Raw genomic sequence first — 15,070 nt, forward strand, 5'->3', positions numbered from 1 at the left:
GAGTTTCATGACCTTATTTTGTTTATTTCTGCATGTTTATTGTCTCTTTGATTGCTCTAAAATCTACATTTCATGAGAGATACCTTATATGGCTGCTGTGATCGCACCTGGAACAAAGAGGGTCCTATCAGTGAGTGAAGTGCCAGAGTATGTCTTGTCCATAGACAGGCTACACAACACCCTAACACGGAGAAAGTGGACCCTATAACAATGGGTTCACAATACGCCTGCTGTATGGCAAGGAACAGTTTGAACTTGGACTTCCATCTGGTATGGGTTGCTAATCTACCACACAAAGGAAGCCAATCATTTATCTTCTCTCTTATTTTCTGCTTCTGTCAAACATGAACAAATCTGCCAAAAACTTCTGACAGCACACTCTGTATGTCAATAGACTAGATTGTAGGCTGGTAGACTAGATGCATTGAGAGGCAGAGAGGGATGAATAGGGCCGCTGTCCCCCACATACAAGGGAAGAGGCTGTCAGGCTGGGGCAAGGAGTCGAGAGGACAGTGATTTACGGTACCAGTTCTGGGGCCAGAGTGCCTCATCTTGGCTCTGTCCCTGCCAGTCTGAGACTGATGGCAAACTGCATGCTCTCTCAGTGTTAGTCTAATGCAAGGCAAGCATAATCGGATTTCCCACTGTATGGTTTGAGATTTAGATGAATTTAATCATTTAGGTAACATGCTCAGCAAACAAAATATACATTATACACACACATATTTATATACCTAGAAGCTAAAATGTGATCATATTTATTTAAAATTTAAAATTTCATAATAATAAAATCTGTAGACGTGTTAAAAATTTTTTTTTTTTAAATGGAAAGGTAGATTTACAGAGAGAATGACAGACAGTGAGAAAGATCTTCTGTCTGTTGGTTCACTCCCCAAGTGGCCACAATGGCAGGAGCTGAGCTGACCAAACCAGGAGCCAGGAACTTCCTCTGGGTCTCCCATGTTGGTGCAGGGTCCCAAGGCTTTGGTCCGTTCTCTGCTTTCTCAGGCCACACGCAGGCAGCAGGATGGGAAGCCGAGCAGCTGTCTCTGCGTATGGGATCCTGATGGGTGCAAGGTGAGGATTTAGCCACTAGGCTATCATGTCAGACCCAGTTGATTTTCTACGATATTGATGATCAGGTTAGGCTGGCCCTGTGGCATAAGGGAATTAGGCCACTGCCTATAATAACAGATCCCACATGGAGAGTTGGTTCAAGATCTGGCTGCTTCACTTCCGATCCAGCTCTTTGTGAATACACGCAGGAAGGCAGCAGAGAACGGACTGGGTACTTGAATTCCTGCCCCCACGAAGGAGATCCGAGCGCAGTCAATGACCACATATCAGCCCTGACCATCACAGACATTTAGGAAGTGAACCAACAGACACAAAAGTTCTATCTTTGCCTCTGTTTATCACTATGCCTTTCAAATAAATGAACTAAATCTGAAAAAGAAAAACTGATGGACACTAGAATTAAAAGACACATTTATAAAAACAATGATGAGCAATAACAAACTAGAAGGAATTTAGTTTCCTTCTTGAATGTAAAGACATTTTGATATTAGAAATGGTAAAATTTTCTTGTTTTAAGTTAAAACTATATGGTCTATATAAATATACTGGAAAACAACGGAAAGTAAAAATGACAAGTTAGGAATAATGACCGACATACAAGTTCCAACTTTCTAAAAGACTGGGAAAACTTTAAGGGAAAATTGTAGTTTACGTTTGGCACTTAACTCAAGATAAATACCACAATTACAGCCTAAACAATATCTCTGTGGCACAAGGAAATTTTATAGGTTCAGTTAATTCTGACTCAGCAACTCCTCAACCACAGCTAGCAGAGGAATAAAAAGATGGAAACGTTTCTGGTAAATCCTTCAAGGCGAGGACTTCAGCCGCTAGGCCACGCCGCCGGGCCCCTCTGCTAAATCCTTCAAGGCGAGGGCTTCAGCCGCTAGGCCACGCCGCCGGGCCCCTCTGCTAAATCCAAATTTAAAGGTTTGTGTGCATTGCATTGTTTCAATAGATGACCACAGAATCTGTTGGGCCACGCTTGTGCAATCATAAGCAAAACTAAAAGTACTTGTCAGTTCTAAAACTCTCCGTGGTATCTTGTATGTCAACTGCTGAAGGAAAACCACAGATAACGATTTCCTATGGGTCGATAATCTAGACCTTTCAAGAGAAACACCTTCCTCCCTCCCTTTATCCCCTCATCCTTCCTCCCTTCCTCTCTTTCACCACTTATTTCCTTTTCCAATAGCAGCCAGGCCACAGCCAGGGGCCAGAACACCATCCTGGGCTCTCACATGGGTGGCAGGTGCCTAGGCCACTTCGAAACACCTCTTGTTGCTTTGCCAGGCACCTTAGCAAGGAGGTGGATCAGAAGCGGGTGTGTAGGACTTGAACTGGTGTTCCAACACAGGAAGCTCGTGCTGCATCAGTTCAGCGTGCTGTGCCACAGTGTCGGCCCCCGGAGGGCTTCTGACCAAACCTGGAAGGAGGCGGGTGTGTGACACTATCCAGACTTGTGATCTGTTACACAGCAGGAACAGATTTACACAACTGCACGCAGGGATGTCTTGGTAACAGATGCCAACAAGTATCTGGAACTTTACTTACAACTTTGCTAATCTATAGTTCAATAATCAGAAAAAAAATGGAGTTTATAATAAGCACAAACAGGGCAAAGACTCAAATTTCATACCTAAAATAACACCTGTACCTTCTCACTGCCACACTCCCAGCCTGGCACGCATACCTACCATAACATTCTCCACTGGCTAAAAGTAAAAGGCTAAAGGAAGCACATTTCTTTGTAATGTTTCTCTGTCTGATTCTCTAAATCCTCTTGCTGCGGAGCAGAATGGAGCATTGTAGGAACCCACAAATTTGACAACCCTGACTTGTGAAAAGGGCGACACCAAACCGAGGATTCTAATTAGACAGTGAGCTTCAGGATGACCTGACAGTACGAACATTCATTGGGTCTTCACTCAAAACAAATCAAAGTACAGAAACTGGACTAAAACCCTGACTTACTTGTGTGAAGCCCTGTATGTGACACAGAGGGTTATGTCAGTGAAGGAAGACCTTCTTGGGTAGCACAAGTTGGAAAGTGTTTTTCTTAAGGAAAAAAAAAAGTCCCATACTTAAACCACAACAAGCAAGCAATGTACTAACACTGCTGGTAAACTCACCTCTATAATAAAAGAGGCAAAGATCAGATAGCACAAACCAGCGTTTCTTCCACAGCTTCATGCCAGTACTGTCCTGCATGAAATCAGCATATTTAGGATAGCTTTCATTTTAGGCAATTAAACTTCACTTTAGTCATTTTTATTTAAAACAAACTTTTAAAACAATGCACTTGATATATACAAAGCATCTACAAAAACTTAGTGAAAAAAGAGAATCATAATACAGTAACTGTTTCATAAGAATAAAGTCCACAAACTGCCTTTTTTTTCATAAGGTCTATGGTTTTCCTCTTCATAAGGTCTATGGTTTGGGCTTGCGTGGCCCATTGGCTGAGTAACGGAGTACTTGACTGTGATTTATAAGTAATTTAGCTATAGAATATCAGGCTCAAACAAAATTACAGACAAAATTATTTACCACATGCAAATGGCAAAACATCAAGAGAAAATTAAATACAGATATCAAAGAAAAAGTTAGCAATAGGCTGGTTTATATTTGCATTAATATTTCTAAAATATTGCTAGTTGCAACAACAGCTAACACTGACTTTTGAACTACAGAAACGAATATAAGTCAAGTCTCCGGAAGTCAAAGATCTGAGTTAAAATTAAGAGCTATTCCAACTATGGAATAAAAAATTAAAATAAAAAAAGAACCAACACAAAACATTTTCCGTTTCTCAATTATATATGTATTTTAGTGTAGATAAGCAGCCTTGAAAACAAATATTTTACGTGACATGACACACAACTGGCAACACTTATTTACCATTAAACGAATCATGAGATCAACAAGATGAGGAATTGTTTTCAATAAGGCGTCCCATATCTTCTGTCAGGCTCAATATTGCACCTAACTACTTGTACGTAATAGTACTTGTTAAACTAAATGAACAAACATCTTTGAGCCTGGATAACTTTAACTGTTTAATGATCAAAATACAATCAAATATCTGTAACAATTAAAACTTAGCAATAAACTTAAATACCCAATTAACTCAGTGAGAAACTTGCAAAATCAATTTATTTGACTGATTTTCTATTTCCTGGATTTTAAGATGGTCTAGATACTAACTGATTTTCAAAGGATTTTTTCTTTTTTTTTTTTCTAATGATTATTGCCTAGCAAATTCACTATGAGTTTTAGTGAATAAAAACCATCTGATCATCTGAAAATGATTCGCAATATTTAATAGATCGGCAACACCAATAAACTAACTTGTTGTGTATCATTCATATACATGTAGAATTAGAAACAATCGAGATGGCCTAAGGCCTTGGGTTGAGCCTGTCTTCTCAATTACCTGCAAATCAACTTATATTTGAAATCAAGATGACAGGTGCCTAAATCCTCCCCAAGTTTTCCAAATAATACAACATAAACTTCAGCAAGTCCGGGTGTCTGAGAGCAAACTTCTCTGAGCAAATAGCTACAAAGGAACGAATAAAGGAAAACTACTAAAAAAAAAAAGCGTAAAACTTTAAGGAGGAAAGAATGATCTGAAGAAGTACAGAAGCCAAAGTTAGGCTTTAAAAAAAAATCGGAAAAAAAAAAAAAACGTCAAATTGTCCTCGGTTTTCTCTGTAATAAAGGAAGGGAAGTATATAATTGTACATTTCTCTAATGATTGTTATTTCAACAGAAAAATGAACGATCGCCTCATATTCATTTCAATCTTGACATTTAAAAACTATTCCAGCCTGGATAATTTTAGGACGCTATTCCTTTCTGACAGCATACATTAGTTTTAATACCTATATTTAATTTCACCCACATCCGCATGGCATATATTTAAATTTAAATCTAGGAATACCTATAACCCACAGGCGACAATCTCTGATGTTTGCATCTTCTATGTTCCCTTTGAGATTTGTGGGGGAATACACAATTCCAAAAGGCGTGGTGACTGCCTGCAGACCCTTCTCCGTTTATGTAATTGTCTTAGGAACATTCATCCCTAAAGGTCCATTCCCATTCTACCGAACAAGAAGAAACCATACCTGTTTATAAAGCCAACCGCGTCTGACCACAGGTGCGTTAGGGTTCCTTTTAATTGAATTTGACCTCTTTCCAAAATTATGAACTTTTTTTGAGGCCCGTGATGTCTAAATAGGAACAAAGCATGATAGGAAATGTGATATTAACAACCAGAGAGTTGACCTTTTTCTTTCAATCTTTACTCTTTCAATCTAATTTCAGATTTCTCTGAGATCCGCAGGGTTTAAAATCCTGACAAATATAAGTTATTTTCATTTTACCTTTGTGTTTTAGTTTTTTTCAAGAGTAAGAATTCTGCATAAAGAGCCTGCCTCCCCCCATATATTACGAAAGGGTGAAAATTGTACAATCTCTCCTTTAAGTTTGAAAATACAACTTTCAAAGACACAATATGCAGCAATATTTCATCCTACCTACTACATAAACACGTGGGCTGGTCGAGCAAAAATTGACACATTTTTAGAAAACAAACTAAAGCAATGAACATCCTGCTCCATTATCTCGGTTTGATGGCATTGTTTCAATTACAGAAAAGCTAAAAGAGGAGAAATACTCAGATGTAAGTTATAAACAAACACATCACATCAAGTCAAAACAAGACAGGCAGGAGCCACTTCATGTCAAACAGTGTTCTCATCTTTGCAGACAACTCTGAACTTGAATGATACCAGGCAGATGGTGCTGACTCTGGAAAGTACACACCAGAATTGATAATCTTCAAAAACACTGCCGTGCTCAGCATGTACATCTTTGGCAGGAATGGCGGCAGTAACCAACAGCCAGTGAAACAGCACTTGGTCCTCTTTGTAAATTAAAAAGTAAGTAACCACAAGTTATCTGCGACTTTTCAACTCTTCTGTCCTCTCTAGAAATCCAGCACCCTTTGTTACAAGTTTGCTTGGTGAGGCTTTTATTAGTCCACAGGAGAAGTTTTATTGATAACACATTTCCTAAAGCATGCTAATTTGCTTTCAAATTTAATATTACAGTACAACATAAAACTCGATGGAACACAGAGATACACACATCCTGGCCTGTATGACTAACAGGGCTGCTGGCGCCCTGCGTGTCCTGTGCAGCCAGGGACACACTGACACGGGGCGGAGGCAGGGGCATCTCCTCAAGCCGCTGCGCTGGCGAGCCCCATCTTCCACTCCGCTCTGCTTAGTCACTCAACACTCCTGCCAGTGGAACATTCCACGCTGATGGCTTCTTGACCCCTCCAAATCTGACAGTGCCTTTTCCTGATTTTAATGAGCATTTTTGCATATTATAAATGAGATGGTGCACCACTGCTATGTTTAAGGGTAAATTCTATTTTCTTTTTTTGGAAACTAATAGACAAAATTTGCCCATTTTAAACTGTAAGTCTGTTTCTTATTGTTGAAGAGTGGTTCTTTAATTATAAGAGAATTATGTTTGTTACTTTTAAGCTTGAGATATTCCATATGATAATAACTATAGGTGATTGAATTTTTCATGATTTCATCTTATCTGGATTCAAGCTTATTGCCTTTTTTTTTTAAATCTCCTGTATTGTTTTGGTCAGTACTTTTGAGTATCTCCAAAACAGATCCATCTGGAAAGTATCTGGCATAAACTGTGTGGCCCTGGTCCAGACTCAGTCCTTTCCAGACACTGGCCTGCTGGCTTCCAACCCACTTATCATTTCTGCAGATTTTAATTAAAGTCTGCCAATGAGGCATTAGGCTCAGTTATCCTATTGGCTTTTTCCTATTACTTAGAAATTCCTTTCACAATTTGAAAATTTATATTTCTTTGCAAGAGCCTACAAAATTTTATTTTAAACGCCATACAGGCACTTTTTATCTATAATTTCTTTCTTATAAATATAATTTGATTAATTTTTACAGCTATTTTACTGCTACAAAATATAAAATCTACGCATTTTATAACCAGAAAATGTGATTTCTACACTACCACATTTAAAGATTTATTTATTTGGAAAGGCATTTATACAAGAAGGGAGGAGAGACAGAGAGGAAGATCTTCTGTTCGATAATTCACTCTGCAAGTGGCTGCAATGTCTGGAGCTGAATCAATCCGAAGCCAGGAGCCAGGAGCTTCTCGTGGGTGCAGGATCCTCAGGCTCTGGGCTGTCCTCGACTGCTTCCCCATGCCACAAGCAGGGAGCTGAATGGGAAGTGGGGCTACCGGGATTAGAATCAGTGTCCATATGGGATCTCGGTGCATTCAAGGCGAGGACTTTAGCCACTACACTATCGCGCCGGGCACTGAGTAACTTTTTTTTTTTTTTGTGCAATTTTTTTATTATTATTAATTTCATTGCATAATGTGACACATTTGTTTTTATGCACTGGAATTCCCCCCCCCCTCCCCAAACCCTCCCCCCACCCCCACGGTGGATTACTCCACCTTGTTGCATTTCCATAGTTCAAATTCAGTTGACATTCTTTCATTGGAGGTTTTGACCAATCATAAAGTCCAGCATCTTATTGTCTTGGTAAGTTTTCTTGGTGAGACCATCTCTGGTCTGAAGGTAGAACCAACAGAGTATCATCCCAATCAAGTAAAAAACCCAACATAATATTTACAACCATTTACAACATTATGGCATTAATTGACATGGTATTGATTAACTATTTTAAAAGATATACAAAATGAGTCAGTGTTGTGGTGTAATGGGTTCAGACACCACCTGCAGTGCCACGATCCCATGTACTCAACTACATTTATCTTCCTTGTAAAACTTAAGTTGAGGGTTCGACGTGGTAACCCAGTGGCTAAAGTCCTCGCCTTGCATGTGCCGGGATCCCATAAGGGCACCGGTTCTAATCCTGCATCCAGCTCCCTGCTTGTGGCTTGGGAAAGGAGTGGAAGACGTCCAAAGCCTTGGGACCCTGCATTCATGTGGGAGACCTGGAGGAGGCTCCTGGCTCCTGGCTTCGGATCAGCGAAGCTTCAGCCGTTGCGGCCACTTGGGGAGTGAATCATTGGACGGAAGATCGTCCTCTCTGTCTCTCCTCTCTCTGTGTATCTGCCTTCCCAATAAAAAATTAATAAATATAAATACAATAAATATAAATATAAATTATATATAAACCTAAGTTGATTCAAAAAAGTAATCACTTTCTCACAAAAAATCCAATTATTTATGAAATTATTCAAATCTGAAACCAGTCTTTAAAAAGTTATCAAATTACAATTTTACCACATTATATTGCTAGCTGGTGCTTTTATGTAAAATACTTCCAATATAATTAAAATTCATTTAATGATAACAGCAAAAATTGATATTGCATAATTGATTCTAATTTTAGGATGAGGAGTGTTAATACATTTTGACTTTCGTGTATCAATGATTCCCAATAAGCAAAATAACTCACCCTGCCTACAGGGCTCATTGGATGGACTGCATAATCGGAAGTCATGCTATAGTTGGAAGCTTCATTTATCATACTTATCGGTCGTTCCTTCTTTTCTTCAGCCGTCATGGTTGTAACAGCCCTAAAAATAAGACATGTCAAAATGCTGGAGTGTAAGGCACATTGATACAGTGCTGGCGTCCTACATTTTTAAGACAGTTGGATACTGTTGACTCTAGAGTAACAGTTAATAATTAAATCTACTTTGAATGTCATTAAAACTTCTCCTAAGCCTAGCATAAATTAAAATTCATACTTGTTTTAATAGGCAGATATTCTTCTTGGTCATCCAACCAGAAAATTGAAAATGAATCACAAAAGTTAATATTGAAAACAACAGCAGATATCAATAACAATATCTGTGAACAGCTGAGCTTCTCACACACATTTCATTTGCTACTTGTAAAAACCCTGAGAAATGGCAATTAACATGATCCCAAATGTAAAAATGAGAAAGACTGAGCTCAAATTAGTTTTCATGATCTTATCAAAGTTTACAGAACCTCTGACTGCATCCTGGGCTTTTCAGTTTACTTCCTAAGTTTAAACCTTTGTAAAAAAAAAAAAGTTTCAGAAATTATATGCCTAGTGGGAAAAAAAGCACCTTAAAGTTGTGTTTCTCTATCAAATATAGTGAGCAGCTGGCATTCTTTACACTTGACTGCAAACGCCCATGCAAGAAAGCTGTTAGATCGCGCTGGTTTTATGAGACACAGATGACAGCGGTCTCAATGTTAACCGCAACCCCAAGACGGGCATTACAAGAGTCTTCACTTACTGTTCGTTCACTACAAAAATGCAATTGTCCTGCGATGGCTGTCCTGTGACTGGATGCTTGCAGGTCACTTTCCGTTCATTGTGACTGAAAGAAGAGAAAAAGAACATGTAGTTCTTTTACCACAACTGTCTTTTGAATATTTGGGTAGCAAAAAATGCCCATTTTTAAAATAGAATTCTAACAGTTACTGAGCAAAGGAGGTGAAATTGTCAAGCTGAGCCCTTCTTGGGATGACCTACAGCTTTTCTATTCAGTATTTTATAAGCAAAAGTTAAGATGATCAGGCTCAAATACAGTGTATTTTTGCATCATGGAGGCAAACTTGCTGTCAAATTCATAACCTGAAGAAAAAACTTATACAGGTCCCCACACATGAAATAAATTCTTAAAAGCCATAATTGTCTTTTTAAAATTCCTATAATTATCAGATTTTTATTGTAAATTCAATACTCTGAAATTACATTCATTAAACAAAATGAAAGCTATATAAAAGGTAAAGATATAGGTTTTTAAAAAATATTTCAGATGTTGTAATCCTAGAATGATCAGTAGAATTCAGCATATTGTTACTGTTTAAATTGTTCCATCAAGGAAACCTAGAGCACTACTGGATTACTAGATAGATTCAACAGGTGTGACATTGGTGAGTGGAGGGACACGTGGTGTTACATAGAAAGCATGAAGGTGGCCTTCTTACCCAGGTATTAAATAAATATGTACAACAGCACAAACTCAAGATATCAGGCATGGGATGTGAATGATAGAACAAAACAATTGGTAATAGAACATTTGCGAGCAATATGGCCTCTGGAGGTAAGTGGAGAAACTGAAGTCCTTATGCATAATGAAAACCACGCGTGTGTCAATCCTGAAATTTCCATACTAAGGGGTATGGGCAGGGTAATCTGTGGCAAGGATTAGACGTCTTAATGCAAGAGAGGATAGGCTCTTTTAAAGCCTCTCCTGGCAAAAAACATAAACAAACAAACAAAAAACAGAATCAGCTGAATGATAGAGCAGAAATACACATCTTTTTCCCACTAAAAATCAATATTGAATCGATTACTGGAGACTTGGTAAAAGAATGGTAATATGAGATGTTATATAAAGAGCATCAAAATACAGATTGGTTAACTAGTTACGGTGGCTTACGGAACAGCACAGTAACTATAGCCTGCAACAATTCAGGATGCATTTCAAGAAAGAAAAAACTGAAGGTTCCAAACACACAGAAAATGAAAATTATGCAATATATACAAGGAATCGAATTATTGTACTGTACCCACAATTACATAAAAATATTATGTCAATAAAAGAAAACCCAATATTGCAAAAAGAAAATGGTCTATTGCATTAACTCCTTATGCTGTGTGTTGTGTGTGTGTATTTGCTTGGGAGGAATAGAATAGATTCTAATCCAAATATTCTTGAAGGTATAAATTATGACAACAGGACTTTTGGGGTCACAGCGTTAGGGTACTGCTGTGACCTTCTCCAAAGTAAATGGATTTGAGAACCTATTATGTAAGGATGCAGGGCAATAGAGAAACTTAAATAATACATGGATAAAAAGAAGCCCAAACATTGTTTTTCTTCAAAGTGAATTCTATTTCAATTACATTGACATTTTCAGTATTTTCATTTTTCTAATTTATGATATATTCCACGTTATAGTCAAAGAAGAAGATGCGGTTCTTTACAATTCAAAACCCGAAGACTGGGATTTTACAGTTAATTATAACGGGGAAAAGCTCTGTCACTTCTTGTAAAGCAGAAACTTCAAAAAGGTAGTGTATTCTACAATCACTTCAGCAAAAGTGAGTAAAATGTATATGTATAACAAACCAAAGCATCACTGTGAGTCTTAATCACTGAAATGTGAAAATTTCTGGCTATATGAAGCAACTGTCAACTCTGACTACTGTCGTGTAAATGAATTTTGTGTGCATTTCTGTACATTTTTTAAAGTTCGGAATCATTCCATATTATCATGTTAGCATGTACAGTGCATCATTTACAGAAATGTTGCATCCTGAAAGCTTCCAGTCAACGGTGGACCACACATGTCCACTGTGATGGAGTTGAAGTGTCAGGAGACTATCCAACTGTCCAGCTGTGGTGCTGTAGCACACATCATCATGCTAGTGGTGATGCTGAAATAAATACCTCTGCTGTACGCCGTGAGTCAGACAAGTATATCACGTCAGAGATGATTTCAAAAAAATTCACAGCAAGCAAATTCAAAGCTAAGTTTATTTCAATGTAAAAATCTGGAAATCCAGACATGTAACATTTGATACTGCTAATTAATGACTACATCACTTACTTATGTATTTACTATATATTTTGTCATTATTGTAGTGTGTGCTCCTCCTTATGGAGAAAAAACCACACACAATGTCCAGGGGGAAATGTATGTGGTCCTGGCAGCAGAGTTCACATCTCCTGATGGCAGGAAGAGGCCGTGCTGGAGGATTGGCCTGGAGCACAGAGCAGTGTCTGAGAACATGCTGGGCTGCACATCCTGTGATAAAACTGCCCAAGGATGCAGGCCTCAAAACCTGTCTCCAGCAACACGGGGCTGTATTAGAAGGGTACAGGGTAAGCGTGGCTTCCGAACCATTCACTGAAATAAAAAAAACGGGCACTCAGTGCCAATATAATGAAAGCAAGAGAAAAAGTTCATAAAGAATTAATAGATTCTTTTCAGTAGACAGTGGATACTGAGGAGGGAGTTTGGCCAAGTTGGGTCCTGACTGCTGTCCTTGGCATGGGAGACAGAATCTCACCAAGAAAACCAGGGAAGATGATGATTTCTAGAACCCTCTTAAACTGCACTGTGGTTCATTGCCACATTCTTTACAAAGCGAGTGTTTACTTAAAAAAAAAAAAAAAGATTTATTTATTTTATTGGAAAGGCAGATATACAGAGAGGAGGAGAGAGAGATCATCTGTCTGACGAATCGCTCCCCAAGTGGCCGCAATGGCTGGTACTGCGCTGACCCAAAGTCAGGAGCCAGGAACTTCTTCTGGGTTTCCCACGTGGGTACAGGGTCCCAAGGCTTTGGGCCGTCCTCAACTGCTTTCCCAGGCCACAAGCAGGGAGCTGGATGGGAAGTGGAGTTGCCAGGATTAGAACCGGCGTCCAAATGGGATCCTGGCGTGTTCAAGGCGAGGACTTTAACCATTATGCTATTGCTCTGGGCCCACAAACTGTGTGTTTTAAAGCCTACAACTTGTCATTGCTTTCTGTAGTTTGCAAGTCTTATGTTTCCAGTGAGGGGGCTCAAAATTCCGATCAACAGTATGCTGTAACAGCTTTTTGGAAATGTGTTCCCACGTGATGTTCATCATGAGTTGAGCCAACACCAATTCAGCCTTTGCTCATGCATAACTGGCACAGAAGCAGCAGGTGAAGAGACAGGCTCATCCAACAGAGTCCAGCAACAAACTAAAGTCATGGAACATGTGTCTGCTCACACCTCCAGCATCAGCCGCAGCTGGTACAAAGGCTGCCTGTACAACTTCTGCTACCACCCCACCAGTAGCTCCGGATTACTTATAAGCTCAAATTCTTCAATGCCCATAAACAAACTGCAGGCTTCTTTCAAGGAGAAATGTCACACTTGTTGATTCATTTTTATATATCCTAACAACATGTACAATTCTGTGCTGCCATTTTATTAAGTTCTATTTTTACTTTTATGAGTCAGTCAGTAATGAAGACAGTAAGTGGGGTGCTCTTAGACCCATTTCCCCTACAAGCCCTGTGTTTTGCATGTCTGATTTGCAGGGAAGTGGCGTTAAGGAATATAGTTATTATGTTACAGCAAAACTTATCGTGTTACTCAATTACAAACTCAGGTATTACCATAGTGCCACACATACATTTGGGAGTTAAAAAGAATAAAACCAGGTGCTATTTAAAATACCCCTTGCCAGAGACCTTATACTCTTCAATAGCGCAATAGGAAAATGAAAACAATTCAGTGTTTATTTGCATTTGTTTCTAAGGAATCCCAATAAAGTTTGGAATTAAGATCTTAATATGATATCTTGATACTGGCAACAGTTAACAGGACAGTCTTCCTCTTCTGATGTTCAAGCAGAACGCCACAGTGAGGAGGGTAGAAAACCTACCAGAATGATGACAGCTCTTTCCCAGCTCCCCCCACTGAGCAGGCAGTGTGTATGATGTCTCTGTGTTTGTCCGTCTAGATACATCAGAGGCAGCAGGTCACAGTGGCACATGAGAACACAGGTTCTGGAATCAGAGTACAGGGGTCTGACTCTCAGCTCCTCCACTGAAAAGGCAACCCTAGGAAAGCCACCTTATATGTGTGCCTCAGCTCCTCAACGTGGGAACCGTAAGCTCGGATTGTCTTACTCTAAACCTTGTCCTGGGGGGACTCGGGTTTAGGCAGAAATGTTTATGATTATTAGGGGAGTAAACAGCAAATCAAGGGCTGGAACATAATAACCCTTGATGAATGCTATTTGCCATTACTATGCACTACAGGTCTTTGGGTTATGTGTCATCAATACTGTCTTACCATTAGTCAAATATTTAAAACAGCTTAAATCAGCTTCTATCCACATAATTGTTTAGAAGTCAGATTATCCCTCAGCTTAGGATTTACTGTAAAATTGTGATTGATTTTCCCATTCTCGGTAAATATGGCAGCTGTGAAGGTCAAAAAGTGAGAGAAGAAAAGCAATTTCAATATAAAAGTTTCAGAGAAAGATGCATGAGTCTTTACAGGACAAAAGGAGTGGAAGAGGTTTTCGGAATAGTGAAAAATAACGTGTGTGTGTGTGTGTGTGTGTGTGTGTGTGAATTTAGGGCTATCAGGAACAGGCCATGTTCACAAGTGCAGCCTAAGGACAAGGTTTTGATGAGCAGATCAAGGCCTTTTAAAGACAAGACACAACTGCTGGACTCAGAATTCTAACCAAGAAAAGACAGAAGAAAGAATAGGACAATCATTCATCTCAGCTACATGTTGGCAGCGAAATATGGGACAAATGGAGACTTCATGATGGACCATATCAATCAGTGGACCACCTCATCGAGCGAAACTGGCAGTGACTCATAACTGGAGAACTATTAACTCCACTTGAGCACATATCTCAGAGCATGCCCCACATCCGGGACTTGGGGTGGGCGGGAAACCAGGTGGGGCTTCTCCCTCAATATCCCCCTTTACCTCAGATACATGATGGAAACAATATGGACATAATAGCATTGCCCACCTCCCTATCCCCCTGAACCTTTTTTTTCTTTTTCTTGTTTTTCCTTCAACTATAGTTAACTATGTAAAGATTGTCAACAACAATACAATAAAATGGATAAAAAAAAAAAAAAAAAAAAAAAAAAAAGACAAGACACCGAGAAACCGATACACACCAACACTGCTTGGTCCTCGGTGTTAGGCCTTCCCCACGGTTTCCACTGGAGACTGCATCATTTGCTACAGCCACAAGAGTGAATGAAAGATCAGCTACTTCAAAACCAGAGGCAACTAGTATTTCATTCCATAACGATTTGGTTTTAAAGGATATGTCCTAAGATAATAGGGCAGGAACTCCCTTGCCTCATGCCTTCTCAAATTCTGCACCCTGAAAATAGTGGAAACTGGAGTTTCTCTCCAGTTTCCAGTCACTGGCAGAAGACACA

General features: G+C 39.2%; 1 protein-coding gene across 4 annotated transcripts in view; it reads right to left on the bottom strand.

Moving 5' to 3' along the window:
• Positions 1-15,070, bottom strand: part of PLEKHA5 (pleckstrin homology domain containing A5) — a 197,355-nt gene that overhangs the window by 72,039 nt on the left and 110,246 nt on the right. For all 4 annotated transcript variants that reach the window (XM_058655782.1, XM_058655779.1, XM_058655778.1 and 1 more), the window contains exons 4-7: positions 9,394-9,477; positions 8,577-8,697; positions 5,211-5,315; positions 3,210-3,282 (exon numbers count right to left, since the gene is read on the bottom strand). In XM_058655782.1, coding sequence (XP_058511765.1) covers positions 3,210-3,282; positions 5,211-5,315; positions 8,577-8,697; positions 9,394-9,477 — 383 coding nt within the window. The remainder of the gene's footprint in view (positions 1-3,209; positions 3,283-5,210; positions 5,316-8,576; positions 8,698-9,393; positions 9,478-15,070) is intronic.

Source organism: Ochotona princeps, chromosome 27, assembly GCF_030435755.1.
Source record: "Ochotona princeps isolate mOchPri1 chromosome 27, mOchPri1.hap1, whole genome shotgun sequence".
NCBI classification, from domain to species: domain Eukaryota; kingdom Metazoa; phylum Chordata; class Mammalia; order Lagomorpha; family Ochotonidae; genus Ochotona; species Ochotona princeps.